Below are 23,114 nucleotides of genomic sequence, written 5' to 3'. Positions count from 1 at the left end.
TATAGCAGCACAGAGGGTGCTAATGTGTCAGGGAACGCGAAGAATCACTCGCGTCCCCAGCCTGTCAGCTCCTGTCACCGAAACAGGAAGTGGATGCCGGCGGGGCCAGGAGGATCGGAGGGAGACGGCGAGGGCACCGGACAGCTGCAGGGGGCTATTGGAAGCCCTAGGTGAGTAAAACTCATTTTTTTTGTTTGACTTAAGTGTCCCTTTAAGAGTCCACCCACAAGTATCTCCCACTCCACCCAGGAAAGTCCCCATCACAGAAATGTGAGCCCTGTAGGACCTGTCATCCAGCCAGTTTCTTAATGTCACCTAAACATAGCTCCCAACTGTCCCTCTTTGGAAGCCCTGTCCCTCTTTCCTCCTCATTTGTCCCTCTTTCTATGTAAATATATATATGTCTCTACTGAAAAAGTGTTTGATTGACTCTAAACTTTATTCCCATCCTGATATATTACTATTTCTAAAATGTTAATATCAAGGAAAATGAACCAGGATAGAAAGGTAGTTTGAATTTTAAAACAACATATTTTTCTTATGAAATCTTTATGGTATGCGTGGCTAGGGGACGTGGGCTTGATCAGCGGTGTGACAGGGGCGTGGCTTAAGTATACCTCTTTTTCATCTCAAAAAGTTGGGAGGTATGCATCAATTTCTAGGTGCATTCAATATCTATCCTTCCTCAATTATATGCAGGCATAGGAACTATAGATTATGGATAGATAGCCTGCATAATAGAATCTCAGTTTTCTGCATCCATTAGGGTGTGTGTGTGTGTACTACTGCACTGCAGAAAATTGTCTAAATGACATATATATACATTTTTACAGTTTGAAAATCCAGACATAGATTTTGGGCACAGCAGTGATCCGGATCTCCTCATACCCCTACCCCAGGCATTGCCGGGATTACTGCAGGCAAGGGGTGTGGCAGACGGAAGCAATAGAGATTTCGTCCCGGCGGCCTCTGCTTCCCCCGTAGTCCCCCCCTTTCTCTGATCTGTGTGAGTCCTCACGCTGCTGCTCTCTGCGCCCTCCCCTGCGGGACCAGAAGGCTGACTGCGTCACGTGACGGCGCTGCCGGAGAAGGAGAAGCACGAGGTAGGTTCAGCTCATACTGTCTGCCGGCAGCTTCCTCAGGTGCGGAGGCGGAGGGAGGGGGGCTGGCGCAGTGATACCTCTCTGCATCAGTCACGTGCCTTCTGAGTAGCTGCACCGGGTGTTTGGAGCCACTAAGGTTCTGTGTAATAGGAGAAGAGGACGTTGTTCTCTCTTTTCCCTTATTCAGCTCTCATTCTACATTGTATTCCCTCCCCCCTCCTCACCCTCTTCTTCCCCCATCCTTGCCGACTCCTCTTACCCTGCATTTGCCTTTCTGCCCTTCCTCCCTTCCCCACCTGCCCCCTCCTCCTCTTACCCTGCATTTACCCCTCACCGGTACCTTCTCTCCCTCTGTCCCCCCACACACACTTTCACATCTACCCTATCCCCCCCCCCCCCCTACCCTGCATTCACCACTCACCCATTCCTCCTCTCCCTCTGCTCCCTCCATCTACCCTACTCCTTCCTCCCCCCTTGCCCTGCATTCACCACTCACCCATTCCTCCTCTCCCTCTGCTCCCTCCATCTACCCTACTCCTTCCTCCTCCCTTACCCTGCATTCACCACTCACCCATTCCTCCTCTCCCTCTGCTCCCTCCATCTACCCTATCCCTTCCTCCCCCCTTACCCTGCATTTACCACTCACCCATTTCTCCTCTCCCTCTGCTCCCTCCATCTACCCTATCCCTGCCTCCCCCCTTACCCTGCATTTACCACTCACCCATTCCTCCTCTCCCTCTGCTCCCTCCATCTACCCTATCCCTGCCTCCCCTCCCTTACCCTGCATTTACCACTCACCCATTCCTCCTCTCCCTCTGCTCCCTCCATCTACCCTATCCCTTCCTCCCCGCTTACCCTGCATTTACCACTCACCCATTCCTCCTCACCCTCTGCTCCCTCCATCTACCCTATCCCTGCCTTCCCGCTTACCCTGCATTTACCCATCACCCATTCCTCCTCTCCCTCTGCTCCCTCCATCTACCCTATCCCTGCCTCCTCCCTTACCCAGCATTTACCACTCACCCATTCCTCCTCTCCCTCTGCTCCCTCCATCTACCCTATCCCTGTCTCTCACCTTACCCTGCATTTACCACTCACCCATTCCTCCTCTCCCTCTGCTCCCTCCATCTACCCTATCCCTGCCTCCTCCCTTACCCAGCATTTACCACTCACCCATTCCTCCTCTCCCTCTGCTCCCTCCATCTACCCTATCCCTTCCTCCCCCCTTACCCTGCATTTACCCCTCACCCATTCCTCCTCTCCCTCTGCTCCCTCCATCTACCCTATCCCTGCCTCCCCCCTTACCCTGCATTTACCACTCACCCATTCCTCCTCTCCCTCTGCTCCCTCCATCTACCCTATCCCTGCCTCCCCCCTTACCCTGCATTTGACACTCACCCATTCCTCCTCTCCCTCTGCTCCCTCCATCTACCCTATCCCTGCCTCCCCCCTTACCCTGCATTTACCCCTCACCCATTCCTCCTCTCACTCTGCTCCCTCCATCTACCCTATCCCTGCCTCCCTCTTACCCTGCATTTACCACTCACCCATTCCTCTTCTCCCTCTGCTCCCTCCATCTACCCTATCGCTTCCTCCCCGCTTACCCAGCATTTACCACTCACCCATTCCTCCTCTCCCTCTGCTCCCTCCATCTACCCTATCCCTGCCTCCCCCCTTACCCCGCATTTACCCCTCACACATTTCTCCTCTCACTCTGCTCCCTCCATCTACCCTATCCCTGCCTCCCCCCTTACCCTGCATTTACCACTCACCCATTCCTCCTCTCCCTCTGCTCCCTCCATCTACCCTATCCCTGCCTCCCCCCTTACCCTGCATTTACCACTCACCCATTCCTCCTCTCCCTCTGCTCCCTCCATCTACCCTATCCCTTCCTCCCCCCTTACCCTGCATTTACCACTCACCCATTTCTCCTCTCCCTCTGCTCCCTCCATCTACCCTATCCCTGCCTCCCCCCTTACCCTGCATTTACCACTCACCCATTCCTCCTCTCCCTCTGCTCCCTCCATCTACCCTATCCCTTCCTCCCCCCTTACCCTGCATTTACCACTCACCCATTCCTCCTCACCCTCTGCTCCCTCCATCTACCCTATCCCTGCCTCCCCCCTTACCCTGCATTTACCACTCACCCATTCCTCCTCTCCCTCTGCTCCCTCCATCTACCCTATCCCTGCCTCCCCCCTTACCCTGCATTTACCACTCACCCATTCCTCCTCTCCCTCTGCTCCCTCCATCTACCCTATCCCTGCCTCCCCCCTTACCCTGCATTTACCACTCACCCATTCCTCCTCACCCTCTGCTCCCTCCATCTACCCTATCCCTGCCTCCCCCCTTACCCTGCATTTACCACTCACCCATTCCTCCTCTCCCTCTGCTCCCTCCATCTACCCTATCCCTGTCTCTCACCTTACCCTGCATTTACCACTCACCCATTCCTCCTCTCCCTCTGCTCCCTCCATCTACCCTATCCCTGCCTCCTCCCTTACCCAGCATTTACCACTCACCCATTCCTCCTCTCCCTCTGCTCCCTCCATCTACCCTATCCCTGCCTCCCTCTTACCCTGCATTTACCACTCACCCATTCCTCTTCTCCCTCTGCTCCCTCCATCTACCCTATCGCTTCCTCCCCGCTTACCCAGCATTTACCACTCACCCATTCCTCCTCTCCCTCTGCTCCCTCCATCTACCCTATCCCTGCCTCCCCCCTTACCCCGCATTTACCCCTCACACATTTCTCCTCTCACTCTGCTCCCTCCATCTACCCTATCCCTGCCTCCCCCCTTACCCTGCATTTACCACTCACCCATTCCTCCTCTCCCTCTGCTCCCTCCATCTACCCTATCCCTGCCTCCCCCCTTACCCTGCATTTACCACTCACCCATTCCTCCTCTCCCTCTGCTCCCTCCATCTACCCTATCCCTTCCTCCCCCCTTACCCTGCATTTACCACTCACCCATTTCTCCTCTCCCTCTGCTCCCTCCATCTACCCTATCCCTGCCTCCCCCCTTACCCTGCATTTACCACTCACCCATTCCTCCTCTCCCTCTGCTCCCTCCATCTACCCTATCCCTGCCTCCCCCCTTACCCTGCATTTACCACTCACCCATTCCTCCTCTCCCTCTGCTCCCTCCATCTACCCTATCCCTGCCTCCCCCCTTACCCTGCATTTACCACTCACCCATTCCTCCTCTCCCTCTGCTCCCTCCATCTACCCTATCCCTGCCTCCCCCCTTACCCTGCATTTACCACTCACCCATTCCTCCTCACCCTCTGCTCCCTCCATCTACCCTATCCCTGCCTCCCCTCGTCCTTTGTCCAGGTGTGTGTGTGTGTCTGTGTTTGTGCGTGTCTGTGTGTGTGTGTGTGTATATGTGTGTGTGTGCGTGTGTGTGTCTGTGTTTGTGCGTGTCTGTGTGTGTGCGTGTGTGTGTGCGTCTTTGTGTGTGTGTGCGTGTGTGTATATGTGTGTGTATGTGTGTGCGTGTGTGTGTCTGTGCGTGTGTGTGTGTGTATGTGTGTGCGTGTGTGTGTCTGTGTGTGCGTGCGTGTGTATGTGTGTGCGTGTGTGTGTCTGTGTTTGTGCGTGTCTGTGTGTGTGTATGTGTGTGCGTGTGTGTGTCTGTGTGTGCGTGCGCGTGTATGTGTGTGCGTGTGTGTGTGTGCGTGTGTGTCTTTGTGTGTGTGTGTGTGTGTGTGTGTATGTGTGTGTGTGTGTGTGTGTGTGTGTGTGTGTGTGTGTGTGTGTGTGTGTGTGTGTGTGTGTGTGTGTGTGTGTGTGTGTGTGTGTGTGTGTGTGTGTGTGTGTGTGTGTGTGTGTGTGTGTGTGTGTGTGTGTGTGTGTGTGTGTGTGTGTGTGTGTGTCTTTGTGTTTGCGTGCGCAAAAACTGTCTTTGTCCCTGTCAGCAGCTCCCCAAAAGAGCATTAGAGGGCGGACATCTGTAGTCGAAAATGATGCAATGCAAAATTCCCCCTCAGTGACTTGGGGCGGAGGTCACTCTAGTACACTGGCATTAGCTGAGGAGAGTCCAATGTATATATGTAGCTACAATAATTAATTAAATGTGGGGGGGGGGAGGTGGGTACATGAGATAAAGCAGTACAAACTCTCAATAATTTTTCCGCAGCCCCCACTGTGTTCTACTATGACCCAGGTGAGATTCCAACCTTTGTAGTTTATCCTCATTGCGTTTATATCTTCTGCAGATTCTGCCATCGAGGACGTTTGCACGACGCATTATGCAGAGGTCCAGAGGATATTCAGCAGAGGCTACCAGGTCATGTGACAGAGGTGTGTACTGGGGGCGGAGCAGAGACCTCACTCACTGATCTCAGCACTTATTCCCATCTTCTGGGGTCTCTCGTTTACAGGGGTGCCCGTGTTCAGAAGTTGTGTAATTCATGATATTGTGGCCTCCATGAATACCATTCACAGGTCTGGGGGCCGCACACCCACCCATCACCCAAGCCAGTCTTGCAGTGATACCCCGGCTACAAATTCTGTTCACATCGTGGATTGAATAGGCATGTCTGTTATGCTCAGTACACACAATGCAATTTCCTGTCAGATCGACGGGTCTGACCGATAATTTCCAACATGTCTGACCTGCTCCCGATCGTTAACGGGATTGATTTAATTTCACAAAATCGATCCCGTTATGGACCGGGAGTAGATTGAACATGTCAGACAGTATCGGTGTCACCCGTTGATTTGATGGGAAATTGCATCATGTGTACTTAGCAAAAAAAGTGACTATCAACTGTTCAACTTTCTTCAGTAGATTGGACGTTACATCTGATTGATCAAAACTGAAAGCCCTTAATCGATCTTTAATATTTTTATTGAAGACACTTTGGCTGGGTGAGGAAGTCTGTAGCGATCAGGCAGTCATGGGAGGGCGTGTTCTGTGTGAGAGGAGGAGCACATCGGCACTCCAGTGTCTAATGCAGGAGACTGGACTTTTCCACCATCCCTTGGCCCTGCTGGGGTGCAGAATGTGGGGAGAAACAAACACGTTATACAACTGTAAGGAGGAGAGAGGAGGCTGGCATGTGGCTGTCAACCAACCCACCGCCGGAGAGATATGTAGAGGGCGCACTTCTCTTGCGCTGACTGGCTGTGACTGACGTCAGTGACGGGACCCGATACCGGAGCTGCAGACAGCGGAGAACGGCGGCGTGAGAGTGATCCGTGTAAATGGGGCTGGAGGAAGACCTAGGTATGTATAGATCTTTTTTTGGGGGGCTTGATTCACAAAAGGGTGCTAAGTGTTAGCACGCCAGTGAAAAGCCCCTTAGCGCGCAAAAGTTAGCGCGCGCAAAGTTTAGCGCTGCACAGTGCACGCGAAACGTCGCACCGTCCGCATACTTTGCATGCAGACCACGTTTTGCGCACACCGCGCAGCGTGAAACTTTGCGCGCGATCAGCAACAGCTTTAAATGTGCAAACTACTTAAGCACCCTAGTTTGCACGTCCAAAGCCTTAAGACGTGCTAACTGAGTTAGCACCGGTTAGTGAATGGAGGCTTTTGTCTCTGGTTTTCTTTTAGGGAGGAGAGGAGAAGCTGGCATTCCTGTTCATGTGTTTATTGGAAGAGATAAATTGCACTTACAGTTGCTCGATCATGTAGGGCTATATGCGGGCCCCAGCATCTTCTCGAGCCCCCTATTGATGTCCCTCCTGTGTTGCCCTATTGGCGACCCTGCAGTTGCTTGACCATGTAGGGCTGTATGCAGCTAAGTGGGCACCAGGTACAGGGATCCTCTGCAAACATCCATTTTGGGCCACTGACGCTTGTTCACCGCAGGTTCCTGACGAGGGGCGAGTTGCTGTAGCGTGAGTTAAAGGATACCCGAGGTGACATGTGACATGATGAGATAGACATGTGTATGTACAGTGCCTAGCACACAAATAATTAGGCTGTGTTCCTTGTTCTCTTTCTCTGCCTGAAAGAGTTTAATATCAGGTATGTAAGTGGCTGACTCAGTCCTGACTCAGACAGGAAGTGACTACAGTGTGACCCTCACTGATAAGAAATTCCAACTATAAAACACTTTCCTAGCAGAACATGGCTTCTGAGAGCAAGAAAGAGGTAAAAATGGGAATTTCTTATGAGTGAGGTCACACTGTAGTCACTTCCTGTCTGAGTCAGGACTGAGTCAGGACACTTACATACAGCCCCTCTTCTCTCCAGGCAATCTTCCCTCACCTGACCTGCTTGTGAAAGGCCTCTTTTCCATGGACAGTTGATAAGCAGCGAAATGCCTCTCAAACTCTCACAACTGCTCTGCCTGGCAACTGCTGGCTGCTGCCTGATAACTGCTCGCTACTGCCTGGCAACTGCTCACTGCTGCCTGGTAGCTGCTTGCTGAGCCCACAGTTCAACTGTTCATGGAAAAGGGGCCAAAGTCTGAAGGCTCATTTCCATGGGCAGTTGATCTGTGTGCTCAGCAAGCAGTTGCTAGGCAGCAGTGAGCAGTTACTATGGAGCAGTGAACAGTTGCCAGGCAGCCGTGAGCAGTTACCAGGCAGCAGTGAGCAGTTGCCAGGCAGCAGTGAGCAGTTACCATGGAGCAGTGAGCAGTTACCATGGAGCAGTGAGCAGTTACCAGGCAGCAGTGAGCAATTACCATGGAGCAGTGAGCAGTTACCAGGCAGCAGTGAGCAATTACCATGGAGCAGTGAGCAGTTACCATGGAGCAGTGAGCAGTTACCAGGCAGCAGTGAGCAGTTACCAGGCAGCAGTGAGCAGTTGCCAGGCAGCAGTGAGCAGTTGCCAGGCAGCAGTGAGCAGTTACCATGGAGCAGTGAGCAGTTACCATGGAGCAGTGAGCAGTTACCAGGCAGCAGTGAGCAATTACCTGCTGCCAGGCAGAAGTAAGCAGTTGCCAGGCTGCAGCAAGTAGTTGTGAGAGTTTGAGAGGCTTTTCACTGCCTATCATCTGCTCATGGAAAAAGGGGTCTAAGGGCCCTTTTCAACGACAGCTGAACTTTGTGCTCAGCGAGCAGTTACAAGGCAGCAGCAAGCAGTTTCAGTTGTGAGAGTTCAATCGTCTATTCCATATGTATCAACAGCTTGTGGAAAAGGGCCCTAAACTTGGTGATGGCCATGTCTAGGAGAAGTCATGGAGAAGCATGTGATCAGTGTGGTCAGGTGACAGATATGTAAGTCTCTGATTAGTGATGGTCGTGTCTAGGAGAAGTCATGGAGAAGCATGTGATCAGTGTGGTCAGGTGATAGTTATGTAAGTCTCTGATTAGTGATGGTTGGGTCTAGGAGATCTCATGGAGAAGCATGTGATCAGTCCGATCAGGGGATAGATATGTAAGTCTCTGATTAGTGATGGTTGTGTCTAGGAGATCTCATGGAGAAGCATGTGATCAGTGTGGTCAGGTGACAGATATGTAAGTCTCTGATTAGTGATGGTCGTGTGTAGGAGAAGTCATGGAGAAGCATGTGCTCAGTGTGGTCAGGTGATAGATATGTAAGAGTCTCTGATTAGTGATGGTTGTGTCTAGGAGATCTCATGGAGAAGCATGTGATCAGTGTGGTCAGGGGATAGATATGTAAGTCTCTGATTAGTGATGTCATGTCTAGGAGAAGTCATAACGAAGCATGTGATCAGTGTGGTCAGGTGATAGATATGTAAGTCTCTGATTAGTGATGGCCATGTCTAGGAGAAGTCATGGAGAAGCATGTGATCAGTGTGGTCAGGTGATGGATATGCAAGTCTCTGATTAGTGATGGTCGTGTCTAGGAGAAGTCATGGAGAAGCATGTGATCAGTGTGGTCAGGTGATAGATATGTAAGTCTCTGATTAGTGATGGTTGTGTCTAGGAGATCTCATGGAGAAGCATGTGCTCAGTCCAGTCAGGGGATAGATATGTAAGTCTCTGATTAGTGATGGTCGTGTCTAGGAGATCTCATGGAGAAGCATGTGATCAGTCCGATCAGGGGATAGATATGTATGTCTCTGATTAGTGATAGTCATGTCTAGGAGAAGTCATGGAGAAGCATGTGATCAGTGTGGTCAGGTGATAGTTATGTAAGTCTCTGATTAGTGATGGTTGTGTCTAGGAGATCTCATGGAGAAGCATGTGATCAGTCCGATCAGGGGATAGATATGTATGTCTCTGATTAGTGATAGTCATGTCTAGGAGATCTCATGGAGAAGCGTGTGATCAGTGTGGTCAGGTGACAGATATGTAAGTCTCTGATTAGTGATGGTCGTGTGTAGGGGAAGTCATGGAGAAGCATGTGCTCAGTGTGGTCAGGTGATAGATATGTAAGAGTCTCTGATTAGTGATGGTTGTGTCTAGGAGATCTCATGGAGAAGCATGTGATCAGTGTGGTCAGGTGATAGATATGTAAGTCTCTGATTAGTGATGGTTGTGTCTAGGAGATCTCATGGAGAAGCATGTGATCAGTCCGATCAGGGGATAGATATGTAAGTCTCTGATTAGTGATAGTCATGTCAAGAGATCTCATGGAGAAGCGTGTGATCAGTGTGGTCAGGTGACAGATATGTAAGTCTCTGATTAGTGATGGTCGTGTGTAGGAGAAGTCATGGAGAAGCATGTGCTCAGTGTGGTCAGGTGATAGATATGTAAGAGTCTCTGATTAGTGATGGTTGTGTCTAGGAGATCTCATGGAGAAGCATGTGATCAGTGTGGTCAGGTGACAGATATGTAAGTCTCTGATTAGTGATAGTCATGTCTAAGAGAAGTCATGGAGAAACATGTGATCATTGTGGTCAGGGCATGGATATGTAAGTCTCTGATTAGTGATGGCCGTGTCTAGGAGAAGTCATGGAGAAGCATGTGATCAGTGTAGTCAGGTGATAGATACAGTGGGATGCGACAGTTTGGGCAACCTTGTTAATCATCATGATTTTCCTGTATAAATCGTTGGTTGTTACGATAAAAAATGTCTGTTAAATATATCATATAGGAGACACACACAGTGATATTTGAGAAGTGAAATGAAGTTTATTGGATTTACAGAAAGTGTGCAATAATTGTTTAAACAAAATTAGACAGGTGCATGTATTTGGGCACCACAAAAAAGAAATGAAATCAATATTTAGTAGATCCTCCTTTTGCAGAAATGACAGCCTCTTAACGCTTCCTGTAGGTTCCAATGAGGGTCTGGATTCTGGTTGAAGGTATTTTGGACCATTCCTCTTTACAAAACATCTCTAGTTCATTCAGGTTTGATGTCTTCTGAGCATGGATAGTTCTCTTTAACTCACACCACAGATTTTTGTCACTGATTCCAGGACATTGGTCTCCAGAATCTGCTGATACTGAGTGGAATCCATGCGTCCCTCAACTTTGACAAGATTCCCAGTCCCTGCACTGGCCACACAGCCCCACAGCATGATGGAACTACCACCACCATATTTTACTGTAGGTAGCAGGTGTTTTTTTTAAATGCTGTGTTCTTTTTCCTCCATGCATAACGCCTTGTTATGCCCAAATAACTCAATTTTAGTTTCATCAGTCCACAGCACCTTATGCCAAAATGAAGCTGGCGTGTCCAAATGTGTTTTAGCATACCTCAAGCGGCTGTGTTTGTGCTGTGGGTGGAATAAAGGCTTCCTCTGCATCACTCTTGCATACAGCATCTCCTTGTGTAAAGTGCGCCGGATGGTTGAACGATGTACAGTGACTCCATCTGCAGCAAGATGATGTTGTAGGTCTTTGGTGCTGCTCAGTTGGTTGACTCTGACTGTTCTCACCATTCGTTGCTTCTGCCTATCCAAGATTTTTCTTGGTCTGCCACTTTGAGCCTTAACTTGAACTGAGCCTGTGGTCTTCCATTTCCTCAATACGTCCCTAACTGTGGAAACAGACAGCTGAAATCTTTGAGACATCCTTCCCCTAAACCATGATGGTGAACAATCTTTGTCTTCAGGTCATTTGAGAGTTGTTTTGAGACCCCCATGTTGCTACTCTGCAGAGAAATTTAATTGAGGAGGGAAACTTACAATTGACCCCCTTAAATACTCTTTTTCATAATTAGATTCACCTGTGTATGTAGGTCAGGGGTCACTGAGCTTACCAAGCCAATTTGAGTTCCAATAATTAGTTCTAACGGTTTTGGAATCAATAAAATGACAACAGTGTCCAAATGTATGCACCTGCCTAAATTTGTTTAAACCATTATTGCACACTTTCTGTTAATCCAATAAACTTAATTTCACTTCTCAAATATCACTGTGTGTGTCTCCTATATGATAGATTTAACTGGCATTTTTTATCATAACAACCAACAATGTATACAGTCTCTGATTAGTGATGGACATGTCTAGGAGAAGTCATGGAGAGGCATGAGATCAGTCTGGTCAGGTGATAGATGTGTAAGTCTATGATTAGTGATGGCCGTTACTAGGAGAAATCATGGAGAAGCATGTGATCAGTCTGGTCAGGGCATAGATATGTAAGTATCTGATTAGTGATAGTCATGTCTACTAGAAGTCATGGAGAAGCATGTGATCGGTGTGGTCAGGTGATAGATATGTAAGTCTCTGATTAGTGATGGCTGTGTCTAGGAGAAGTCACGGAGAAGCATATGATCAGTCTGGTCAGGTGATAGATATGTAAGTCTCTGATTAGTGATGGCTGTGTCTAGGAGAAGTCATGGAGAAGCATGTGACCAGTCTGGTCAGGTGATAGATATGTACAGTGGCTTGCAAAAGTATTCGGCCCCCTTGAAGTTTTCTACATTTTGTCACATTACTGCCACAAACATGAATCCATTTTATTGGAATTCCATGTGAAAGACCAATACAAAGTGGTGTACACATGAGAAGTGGAACAAAAATCATACATTATTCCAAACATTTTTTACAAATCAATAAATGGAAAGTGGGGTGTGCGTAATTATTCGGCCCCCTGAGTCAATACTTTGTAGAACTACCTTTTGCTGCAATTACAGCTGCCAGTCTTTTAGGGTATGTCTCTACCAGCTTTGCACATCTACAGACTGAAATCCTTGCCCATTCTTGTTTGCAAAACAGCTCCAGCTCAGTCAGATTAGATGGACAGCATTTGTGAACAGCAGTTTTCAGATCTCGCCACTTATTCTCGATTGGATTTAGATCTGGACTTTGACTGGGCCAATCTAACACATTGACATGTTTTGTTTTAAACCATTCCATTGTTGCCCTGGCTTTATGTTTAGGGTCGTTGTCCTGCTGGAAGGTGAACCTCTACCCCAGTCTCAAGTGTTTTGCAGACTCCAAGAGGTTTTCTTCCAAGATTGCCCTGTATTTGGCTCCATCCATCTTCCCATCAACTCTGACCAGCTTCCCTGTCCCTGCTGAAGAGAAGCAGCCCCAGAGCATGATGCTGCCACCACCATATTTGACAGTGGGGATGGTGTGTTCAGAGTGATGTGCAGTGTTAGTTTTCCGCCACACATAGCGTTTTGCATTTTGGCCAAAAAGTTCCATTTTGGTCTCATCTGACCAGAGCACCTTCTTCTGCATGTTTGCTGTGTCCCATACATGGCTTGTGGCAAACTGTAAACGGGACTTCTTATGCTTTTCTGTTAACAATGGCTTTCTTCTTGCCACTCTTCCATAAAGGCCAACTTTGTACAGTGCATGACTAATAGTTGTCCTATGGACAGATTCCCCCACCTGAGCTGTAGATCTCTGCAGCTCGTCCAGAGTCACCATGGGCCTCTTGACTGCATTTCTGATCAGTGCTCTCCTTGTTCGGCCTGTGAGTTTAGGTGGATGGCCTTGTCTTGGTAGGTTTACAGTTGTGCCATACTCCTTCCATTTCTGAATGATCGCTTGTACAGTGCTCCGTGGGATGTTCAAGGCTTTGGAAATCTTTTTGTAGCCTAAGCCTGCTTTCAATTTCTCAATAACTTTATCCCTGACCTGTCTGGTGTGTTCTTTGGACTTCATGGTGTTGTTGCTCCCAAGATTCTCTTAGACAACCTCTGAGGCCGTCACAGAGCAGCTGTATTTGTACTGACATTAGATTACACACAGGTGAACTCTATTTAGTCATTAGCACTCATCAGGCAATGTCTATGGGCAACTGACTGCACTCAGACCAAAGGGGGCTGAATAATTACGCACACCCCACTTTGCAGTTATTGATTTGTAAAAAATGTTTGGAATCATGTATGATTTTCGTTCCACTTTTCACGTGTATTGGTCTTTCACGTGAAATTCCAGTAAAATTGATTCATGTTTGTGGCAGTAATGTGACAAAATGTGGAAAACTTCAAGGGGGCTGAATACTTTTGCAAGCCACTGTAAGTCTCTGATTAGTGATGGTGTGTCTAGGAGAAGTCATGGAGAAGCATGTGATCAGTGTGGTCAGGTGACAGATATGTAAGTCTCTGATTAGTGATAGTCATGTCTAGGAGAAGTCACGGAGAAGCATGTGATCAATATGGTCAGGTGATAGATATGTAAGTCTCTGATTAGTGATGGTCATGTCTAGGAGAAGTCACGGAGAAGCATGTGATCAGTCTGGTCAGGTGATAGATATGTAAGTCTCTGATTAGTGATGGTCTTGTCTCGGAGAAGTCATGGAGAAGCATGTGATCAGTGTGGTCAGGTGATAGATATGTAAGTCTCTGATTAGTGATTGTTGTGTCTAGGAGAAGTCATGGAGAAGCATGTGATCAGTGTGGTCAGGTGATAGATATGTAAGTCTCTGATTAGTGATGGGTGTGTCTAGGAGAAGTCATGGAGAAGCATGTGATCAGTCTGGTCAGGTGATAGATATGTAAGTCTCTGATTAGTGATGGTCATGTCTCGGAGAAGTCATGGAGAAGCATGTGATCAGTTTAGTCAGGGGATAGATATGTGAGGATGTGTTCCTATTTATAAAATAGGAGCCATTCAGTTTGGAGCGGAGAACAGACAAAAAGAATATCTGTTCCTCCACGTAAGTAGGAACAGAGCCCGAGTCTCAGATTTGCTAATCATGGAAGTGCTAAAGCAGGATGTTATCACAGCAAATCAGAGCTTTGCAAATCTGTCAGCTGATCAAACAAATTACATGCTCCTCCACGAGTTCTCCTAGACATGATCATCACTACTTAGAGCATACATGTCATATTGCGGCCCGCGGGCCAAATCTGGCCCTCAAACCCATCAGATTTGACCCTCAGGTGGTTTCCCCACTTTGCATTATGTTTGGCCCTCTTAGGTCCACCAGAGAAGCTATATTGGAGGGTAAGCCCTAGATCACCACAGAAGCCACATGGGGAGTGGGAAAGCACTAGACACCAGGCAACTGTATAGGGGAGGGATGGGGGCCGCTAGACACCAGGGAACCAGATAGGGAAAGGAAGGAGGCAGCCACTAGACACCAGGGAACTGTATAGGTAAAGGAGGGGGACACTAGAAACTAGGAAACTGTATAGGGAAGGTATAGAGGACAACTAAACATCAGGGAATGTTATAGGGGAGGGAGGAGGGCCACTAGACACCAGGGAACCATATAGGGGAAGGAGGGGGCTATTAGACACCAGGGCCCATATGCAATTCACTTTTTCACCTGAGTTTTCTCCTAGGAGATAATTTTTATTCTCATATTTAAAATAACTTACCAGTACTTTTCAACTAAAAAAGTACCAAAAAGTTAATTATTAAGTACTTTCAAAATTATTTTGAGTATTTTCTTTCTTTCTGGTGGCTTAAAATTCATTTTTTTGACTAGTTTAAAAATATCACCTTGGAGAAAACTCAAGTGAAAAAGTGAATTGCATATGGATGGCCCCAGGGGCCCATATGCAATTATTCTTTTTTCCTGAGTTCTCTTCTAGGCGATATTTTCAAACTTGTTAATAAAATGCCTTTTAAACCATCAGTAAGCAAAAAAAAATACTCAAAATAATTTTGACTATACTTTTACTACTACTTTTTGCTACTTTTTCCATTGGCAAGTGCTGAAAACGTATTCTAAGTCAAGGCTAAAAAATTATCTCCTAGGAGAAAACTCAGGAGAAAAAGTGAATTGCAAATGGGCCCATGTATCCTTATAAGGGAGAGAGGTGGCCAGCTGACATTGAGGTTGGCCTCCAACTCGGTCCCAGAGCTCAGTTTCGGCCCACTTTGTATTTGCGTTTGACACCCCTGACTTACAGGCTACAAAGCCCAGCTTCAAAAACGGAAACACAGTTTTGTTTTGAAAAGTTTGTGAAGTGGCAGCAACTTCTTTTGGGTTTTGCTGCCCTCATATTTCATTTCTTGTTGTCTGTGTTGTTGACCTGCAAAACTTGGATGTGAGACCTGGAGGCCCCGGGGTACAGGAATTAAGGTACAATCATAAAGTCTCCTCCCCACTGTACAAGATGTATTTCTTGTTATGAAGAATGGAGAAAGGGAAGGGCCAGGAAGCATAGAAGGGAGAGCTTGTCACTGGAGTCTGTAGATGATATGGGAAACCAACAGGTTCTCTAAGGTTTCCAGACTTAATAAAGTAGCTTGTTCCGCACCATGTCTCCACACAAAATTGTTTATTCAGGACATATCCCAGCACAATAGAATAGCATCTGCTGACATGTTTCGGACTCGCAGGTCCTTAATTATAGCACTCTTTACAGCTCTCTGCATGAAATTTAAAAGGGAGAGTGTCAGCCGAGGGAAGGACCAACCACCCCACCCAAAGAGGCGGGAAATCAACGAGGTGAAACCTCCCCACCCAGTCAACACCCCCTACACATTAGAAAAATATATAAAACATGATTAAAATCATACAAAATATAAACCAGGGAGCAGGCAGCGGTTCTGAATTTGTTTCTCTTGTACATATACAGAAAAAAAGAGAAGTGAAACAGATTTATACATGCTACAGGGAGCTGTACAGTGACGAGTGAAATGTACATATGTATACAAATGGAGCATATATAAAAAGTAACAGAACAAAGGAACACGTAAATAGATGATCCTGGTTCCCAAGCGGAATATCCACACAGCCTCTCTTTTGCGGATCCTGACCTGCAGGTCCCCTCCTCTATTTGGTAAAATAACTTTTTCTATTCCCAGAAACACAAAGCCGGCCACGTCACTCCCATGTATAAGGCGAAAATGCTTAGCTACGTTAGATATAGTATTGGTTGACTAGCTTGCCCCGAAGTAATGCTCAGAAATTCTGGCCTTAAGTGGCCTTGTGGTACATCCCACATAAATAACGTTCTTTGAATTACAATTAATAAAATGTCTCATAGGGAAAATACGCTCATTTTTTAGGGACTCTACGTTCTGTGCTCTGTTGTGAAAAGCACAGTAATGACAGGAGGGTACTCCACATCTATACGACCCCTGGGTGGAGAGCCAGGTGGAGGGACAGGGGGAAGAAGAATCAAACAGACTAGGGGACAGTAACCTACCTAAGGTAGGTGCACGTCTGCTAGAGTATCTAATGCCGCCCTGGAGAAAAGGCCCTAAGTCTATGTCTCTCTCCAAAACTGGTAAGTATCTCTCGATGCTAAGGCAGACAAACCGAGAGCCCGATATAGTGTAGTATGTATTGAAACCAAGAGGATAAATGACAAGTAAGTATTATACTCACAAACATGGGTTACCGTTTTAGGCAACCACTATATAGGCAGGTGGGGAGATTAGACCTGTCCCCACTCAGGAATAAGATGTCGCTCTCTGTAGAAGGAAGAAAAGAGGGTGTGTCACCGTTCCACCAAGGGTGGAAAACTTGATGTGTTGATCTACAGAGGTGTCAAAAAGGATAAAATATGCTAAAAGGTTTAAAATATTCAGGTGGCGGTGGTGGACCAGCCACACCAAAACAGACACGATGCTGTCGCTTGAGATTAAAACAATTTATTCACATACTCCAAGATAAAACTGCAACGCGTTTCACGAGCACAACCCGGTTGTTTAATGCCTGATGAAGCGGGGTTATGCCCGTGAAACGCGTTGACAGCATCGTGTCTGTTTTGGAGTGGCTGGTCCACCACCGCCACCTGAATATTTTAAACCTTTTAGCATATTTTATCCTTTTGGCGCCTCTGTACATCAACACATCTCTCAATGATGCGTTTAATCTCTAAGAATTGGAAGCTATATGTAGTGACAAAGACGGGCTTCTCCCCAGAGCCGCGCCTTAAAGCAGTGATCCGTACAAATTGGTTCCTAGGAATGGAGCAGGCTCGCCGCCTGCCCCTCTCGATGATCCATAGGGGACCCTCTTTCCAGCAGGCGATGATTTTCCACCAGAGCAAATTCCCATTTTAAATCCTCCTCATCCGAGCAATTCCGTTGTGCCCTAATGAACTCCCTGACAGGGAGCGGGAAGGCAACTTTTAGCCTGCAAGGTGGAATTGCCTGCACATGGTTTCCTATAAGTATTAGTGCAAATAGTACCAGAGGTCATGTCACCCTTGAGAGTGAGATCGTGATAATCTATAGATGTCCCCTGCCATGTGTAAGTAAATCGAAGGTTACACTGATTACCATTGAGACATTCCATGAAAGAACCCACCTCCTCCAAACCACCCTTCCAGATGACTAAAATGTCGTCTATAAATCTCCCATACCACGCAACATGAGTCAGGTGGCTTCCCCCACCCCCACAGACATGGAACTCCTCCCACCACCCCATATAAAGGTTGGCCAATGATGGAGAAAACTTCCCATTGAGGCACCACTTCTCTGGAGGTAGAAGACACAGTCGAACATAGTTGCGGGTCAGGAGATATTCCACTGCGATGCAAATGAAAATACGGAAGTCGGAGGAGTAATCTGTATATTATTCTAGAACAGTGGTTCCCAACCTGGAGGCGATCGCCTCCAGGTGGGCGATTTGGGTTCTAAGGGGGGCGGTAAATTTGTGGGGGGTGACAGGGGGGCGATAAAGTGTCGCAATGTCATTTGTTTTTAAGAAAATTATGGGCAAAAAATATGATCTGTATAAAATATGCAAGTGTGCATGATAGAGTTGCGTAATTCCTCAGGGCTCGTTGGTCACGTGCCGGTGTAATGTCAGATATTGCAGCCCGGAAGCAGCCTTCCTCACTGAGTATCACGCATGCTAGTTCCGGGGCTGGAGGTGTAATGTCAGATATTGCAGCCCGGAAGCAGCCTTCCTCACTGAGTATCGCGCATGCTGGTTCCGGGGCTGGAGGTGTAATGTCAGATATTGCAGCCCGGAAGCAGCCTTCCTCACTGAGTATCGCGCATGCTCAGTGGGAAGTTAGATATTATTTACCTGAAATATCTCCGCTTCCGCACCACATACACCCCCGAAATTTTCAGGGGAGGGAGGGGACCCCCAGATCTAGCTTTGTGTCGAATTGCAGCCCCCGAGTCCCGCTAGTTCCCGAGATAGGTTTGCTGCAATCAGTCTCGGGAACCAGCGGGGCTCGGGGGCTGCAATTCGGCACAGAGCTAGATCTGGGGGTCCCCTCCCTCCCCTGAAAATTTCGGGAGTGTACGTGGTGCGGAAGCGGAGATATTTAGGACGTTTTACGTGGCTGCACAATTTAATGGGACGCAGGCTCCTACTGCGCATGCGGGGCTGCACAACGTGCGGGGCTGCACAACGTGCAGGGCTGCAATAGCTGACATTACACCGGTAAGGGAATTGGCGCGAAGTAGTTGAGTCACCGGCTATTTTTAGCTGGCAAGGTCACAGCGCTACCCCCTCCACTGGCACCACCACCTGGCGTAAGGGTATACCGTACTAAGAGAAGGGGGGCAACAGGGGTGAGTCGTCTTCCCCTAAGGGGCGATACCTAATAAAAGGTTGGGAACCACTGTTCAAGATGGTATTGGAGAGCTGTCAAAGCTAGATAATGCGTGATACAGGAGTACAGAGATTTCATGTCAATCGTGAGCCAACTATAGCCCTGCTCCCATTCAAAGTTTTCCAGACTAGCAAGTAAGTGGTTGGAGTCATTCACATAGCCTGGCAACCTCTTAACCAGGGGTTGTAACACTGAATCCACCCAGTCACTCAGACGCTCCCCCAGAGAGCCTATGCCTGCAACAATGGGCCTGCCCTCCGGGGGAGAGCCCGGTTTATGGATCTTAGGTAAGTGATGAAAAACTGGGATGGTAGGATGCCCGACTCCCAGATATTCAGCCACTCTATGATCCAAGACTCCTAAACTCACTCCGTAACTCAACAAACCCAACAATTGTCTCTGAAATTCCCCCGTCGGGTTACCTGGTAACCTTGTATAAGTCTCCTATGCTATTCTAATAAAACAGAAACAGAAAAAGCTGCGCTCAGTACACATACAACCAGCTTAGACACAAGCAATATAAGGGCTAATGCTTAGTCGCTGATGTATAGGGGCAATCTATTAACAAATCAGTGCATAAAAAAACGCGTGATCTAAAAACACATATAAAAGTCCATAGGCTTCCTGCTATGTGGAGCGCTCTTGCATGATGTGTGTAAGCATTAACAGTCAAATCTTCATAGAGGGCAGTTAGCGCTTCTTTAGAAATCACTGCGATGAGTCTTTATAATGGCAAATAACAAAACCATCAGGAGGATCCCCCATCAGGTGTGAACTCACCAGATATGAAGACCGTCACGGTCAGATCTCACGTCTGGGGTATAGGCCACCCCACAGCCTCTCCGGGAAGTCTCCTTCCACTCAGGCGGGTTTCCCAGGTGTACAGTGCTGTCAATATAACAGACAGAGACTCCTCATCGCGTAAAAGTCTTACTGCATTTTATTAAAAAATCTTCAGAAAACTCCAATCAATGTCCATAGGATACAGCAAGGGTCACTTACAGCTAAGGCTCTATTGAGCACGTGGGGAATGCATAAGGCAGGCCCATATAAAGCTGAATGGTCAAGCTCCCTGCCACTAACAAACTAACCCATTGTTCAGTAAGTTTGACCCACCAAGAAAGGTTAAAAAGTTAAAAACAGCAGCATGTACCTCCAGCCACGTCCGACCGGTATACATGCGTGACGTTACGCCGTAGCTCCGCCCAACGTTTCGTTGCTATAGCAACTCATCAGGGGCACGGAGCTACGGCTGGCGACGTCCTAAATAGTGAATAGATGGTGTTTCTGCGCCTGCGCTAGACGCTGGGTCGGCTCATCCAATGAGCACAGACCTTACAGCGCCTGCGCAAATAGCTACATTAGCTCATCCAATGAGCACCAGTTATACAGCGCAGGCGCAGAAACACCATCTATTCACTATTTAGGACGTCGCCAACCGTAGCTCCGTGCCCCTGATGAGTTGCTATAGCAACGAAACGTTGGGCGGAGCTACGGCGTAACGTCACGCGTGTATACCGGTCGGACGTGGCTGGAGGTACATGCTGCTGTTTTTTTACTTTTTAACCTTTCTTGGTGGGTCAAACTTACTGAACAGTGGGTTAATTTGTTAGTGGCAGGGAGCTTGACCATTCAGCTTTATATGGGCCTGCCTTATGCATTCCCCACGTGCTCAATAGAGCCTTAGCTGTAAGTGACCCTTGCTGTGTCCTATGGACATTGATTGGAGTTTTCTGAAGATTTTTTAATAAAGTGCAGTAAGACTTTTACGCGATGAGGAGTCTCTGTCTGTTATATTGACAGCACTGTACACCTGGGAAACCCGCCTGAGTGGAAGGAGACTTGCCGGAGGTCCTATGCTATTCTATTATGCTGCGATATGTCCTGAATAAACGATTCTGTGTGGAGACATAGTGCGGATCAAGCTACATTATTGTATACTTTCGTCTGGCCTGGCAGCCTGTTATCCGGCAAGGTCCCAATCTGTGCAGTGCAGCGGTGTTCCAAATTTTTACTTCTAGCTTTGTGATTTTGTTTTATTTATTTATTAGGAGAGTGGAGGGTTTGATGATCCAATAAGAACAGGCCCAGATGGTTGTGTGGCAAGATTATGCCCCTGCACACACCTCTAACCTCAATGTCATTTCAGAGTTTTCTGCTGGTTGTGAATGTGACCATCTGTAGAGGCCTGAATGACCAACACGTGTACTTCTCCCTTTTATTTACTTTCCTATTAACCCAGCAGTTGAAAATTCACCAGAGTAAGCAAACTGACCATCTTCAGAGATTGATTGTCATATTCTTCTTTCTACAGGCTCAAGATCTGGTGTGGGTCCACCAGAACCTCCAAACACGATGGCTTGTCAGGATTCTGTTGGTGGAACAGGTCATGCTAGGAGTCCTCCGCAGAGATGCCAGCAAGACCTCCTAGGGTATATCCGTGACCTCCCAACAAAAGACGACTTCAAGAAAATATTCCCTGAGGTTAAAATGGACATTAAAGAAGAGAGCAAAGAAACACTCAGTGAAAGTGACCAAAGTGAAAATGTTGACCGGCATGCAGAGGTCCCCCACACGGACACATCTCCCCTTCAGAACAAGGTTAGGTCTCTAACTCTGGCCCTGAGAGACCTGGAGTATCGAGTTGAAGGCCTGGATGACCGCCAGCGAGAAAACTGTCTCCTTATCCGAGGCATACCTGAAAGTGTAACAGATCATTCCCTTCCTCGCACCTTACAGGGCTTATTTACCGTTATATTAGCACGACTGTTCAACGAGGTGATGGGGCTGGAGGAGGTCTTCCGATTGTCAAAGCCAAGAAGAACAACGGAGCCAGCACGAGACGTTGTTTGCCGTTTCCACCATTACACTACAAAACAGGAGATCCTGCAGAAATCTCGCAGTCTGGGGGATGTACTGTTTGACACCTCCAGGGTGAAGATATTACCGTTCATTTCAAAGGCCACACTGTTGCGTCGCCGGGCCTTGAAACCACTGCTATGTGCTCTGCAAAAGGAAGGCATCAGGTACACGTGGGGAATACCATTCAAGTTGGTGGCCTTTAAGGGAGACAGATGTGCAGTCCTCCGCTTCCCAGAAGACCTTCAAAAGTTTTTCAAGATACTGAACATCCCACCTGTGCAGGTTCCAAATTGGGATACTCTTCCAAATCTCGTGCATTCAACTATTTACCCAGCTGGTGTCCACAAAGATCGAGATGGATTTAAGGAGGAATGTCAGAGCTCTGTCTCATCAGCCACCTTGTCATCTTCATCCTCATCGCTTGAAGACTAAAAGACCAACAGAGAAGGTGTTTAAGCTTACCTTGCTTTCTCCAAAGTCTTGTTACCCGTAATTACTGTTTGTATAGCACATTAGGCTTTAGTTCGCTTATTTCATTGGCCGTTGTCAAAATCTGAAGTGTGGATCAGTCCCCGGTTGCCTCCTTAGCACGTTCTCGAGTTGTTGTTATTGTTGGCAATCTTAAAAATGTGTATTTTTTTTTCTTTTACCTAGAAGATGAAAGCCATAAGGTGAAGTCACACGTTACTCAAGAAAAAAACCTTCAGAAACAGCCTACTAAAGGTCGTAGTTACCTTCTCACTTGTGTTACCTTCTGTAGGTAGGAGTTTGGTCATTCCTTACGTTTGCAAGTCAAAGTCCTCCAGCCTAGGCTGGTCAGAGTCTTCCGACATTTCATGTGAGGTGAACAGCTAATGCCACGTGTGCCTTTGTTATTGAGACAATATTTGGTTAGCATTTGGTTATACTTTGTTTCAGCGATTCTTCACATTTGTTGTCCCCTGATGTCCCCCTCCTTATATGTGACGTCTCTTGTAGATCCAAGCACATCTTCGCTACCTTTAATGTAACGCAGGAAGCTGAGTCCGTGTCACTCGGAAAGTGTAATGTGATGTTTGGTGACCATGCAGCCACTTTCTTTATGGGCGGTCCGTATTGTACACACTTGTTTCTGTTTTGTCACAGGTTTTTTTTTCAGCAAATAAATTCTTAAAAAAAATGTTTATGGATTTTTATTTAAGATCAGCCAACATATGCTTAAAGTGAGAGGTGAATGGAGGCTGCCATATTTATTTCCTTTTAAACCATACCAGTTGTATGGCCATAGACCCTGAACAAGCATGCAGCGGATCAGATGCTCTAGACTCAGGTTTTAAAGGATACCCGAAGTGACATGTGACATGATGAGATAGACATGGGCATGTACAGTGCCTAGCACACAAATAACTATGCT

At 47.4% G+C, this 23,114-nt stretch overlaps 1 protein-coding gene across 1 annotated transcript; it reads left to right on the top strand.

Moving 5' to 3' along the window:
* Nucleotides 1-1,019: 1,019 nt before the first annotated feature.
* LOC137535586 (uncharacterized) lies at nt 1,020-22,807 on the top strand. Its single transcript, XM_068257438.1, has 3 exons — nt 1,020-1,103; nt 5,325-5,409; nt 21,174-22,807. The coding sequence occupies exons 2-3, from the start codon at nt 5,358-5,360 to the stop codon at nt 22,151-22,153; spliced, it is 1,032 nt and encodes a 343-aa protein (XP_068113539.1). The 5' UTR covers nt 1,020-1,103; nt 5,325-5,357; the 3' UTR covers nt 22,154-22,807.
* Nucleotides 22,808-23,114: the final 307 nt, after the last annotated feature.

Source organism: Hyperolius riggenbachi, chromosome 10 (assembly GCF_040937935.1).
Source record: "Hyperolius riggenbachi isolate aHypRig1 chromosome 10, aHypRig1.pri, whole genome shotgun sequence".
Taxonomy (NCBI): domain Eukaryota; kingdom Metazoa; phylum Chordata; class Amphibia; order Anura; family Hyperoliidae; genus Hyperolius; species Hyperolius riggenbachi.
Note: the sequence above shows the minus strand (reverse complement) of the source record. Positions and strands in the feature narration are given on the sequence as shown.

Bases quoted from the DNA above. Each gene is read 5' to 3' on its own strand.
- LOC137535586 (XM_068257438.1), top strand. From the start codon at position 5,358: ATGCAGAGGTCCAGAGGATATTCAGCAGAGGCTACCAGGTCATGTGAC. The intron at 5,410-21,173 runs GTGTGTACTGGG...TTCTTTCTACAG, and splicing joins TACCAGGTCATGTGACAGAG to GCTCAAGATCTGGTGTGGGT.